This window comes from Penaeus monodon, chromosome 34 (genome assembly GCF_015228065.2).
Source record: "Penaeus monodon isolate SGIC_2016 chromosome 34, NSTDA_Pmon_1, whole genome shotgun sequence".
Taxonomy (NCBI): Eukaryota; Metazoa; Arthropoda; class Malacostraca; order Decapoda; family Penaeidae; genus Penaeus; species Penaeus monodon.
In genome coordinates this window covers 12,334,910-12,335,788 of record NC_051419.1, presented here as the reverse complement: position 1 = coordinate 12,335,788, position 879 = coordinate 12,334,910, and the positions used below count along the sequence as shown (strand labels likewise).

Genomic DNA, 879 nt, shown 5'->3' with positions numbered 1-879 from the left:
CTATTATTTCGTATATTTCCCTTGGGAGATCTTTGAGAATTCTCTATAAATCAGTGTATTTTCTCACAGGTTGGAGTGCGTTACATGAGGCTTGCAATCGAGGCTTCTACGGAGTGTCAAAGTTGTTGATTGAAGCGGGGGCAGACGTAGATGCCAAGGGACTTGACAACGACACTCCACTACACGATGCATGCGTCAACAATCACTTTAAGGCAAGTCTTAGTTTTATCTTTTTCTTCCTTTCTTTCTTTTCCTTTTTCCTATAAATTCTGATTGTTTATCCCCAGGCCTTGTTCTTTGTGGGAGGGGGTGGGGGATAATCACTTTAACTTCTCCTTTTCCTATCGTCATTTCAAAATTTGACCATGAATATATTTTCCCTCATCTTGTCTCTCCCTGGCACTTTGATATTTTTATTTCTCTTTTTGTCTTTTATCATTATTTTAATTTAGTTATATAATCAGTTTACATTTTATATAGTTATGAATTTATTACTCTCACTATTACCTTGCAGCTGGTACGCTTATTGTTAAGGTGTGGGGCTGGAGTGAATGTGGTGAACCGTCGTGGCAAGACCCCCCGTGACGTGTGCCGTTCCCCAGGCATTGTGGCGCTGATCGAGGCAGCGGCACGCGGCCAGCTCCAGGACCTGGGAACATCTTCAGGGGACGAGCTCACACCTCAGCAGAAAGGTGGGTATCCGGGGGAAGGGGAGGGAGAGGCCAGAGGCAGAGTGAATGGCTTGCGCTGAAGTTGGGTCTCTGGCTGTCAACTTTCTTTTGCTTTCGCTTCTTCTTTGCGGCTTTATTCTTCTACAGGTTAATTTTGTTTGTGTATGACTATTTCTGTTGGTATACTTTTATTTTGGTTTTGCGTATT

At 43.1% G+C, this 879-nt stretch overlaps 1 protein-coding gene across 1 annotated transcript in view; it reads left to right on the top strand.

The window, feature by feature from the left end:
* LOC119594592 (ankyrin repeat domain-containing protein 11-like) overlaps nt 1-879 on the top strand; it is a gene marked incomplete in the record, with an annotated part of 34,234 nt that overhangs the window by 26,746 nt on the left and 6,609 nt on the right. Inside the window, 2 exon segments of the mRNA XM_037943633.1 lie at nt 70-212; nt 515-692. Coding sequence (XP_037799561.1) covers nt 70-212; nt 515-692 — 321 coding nt within the window.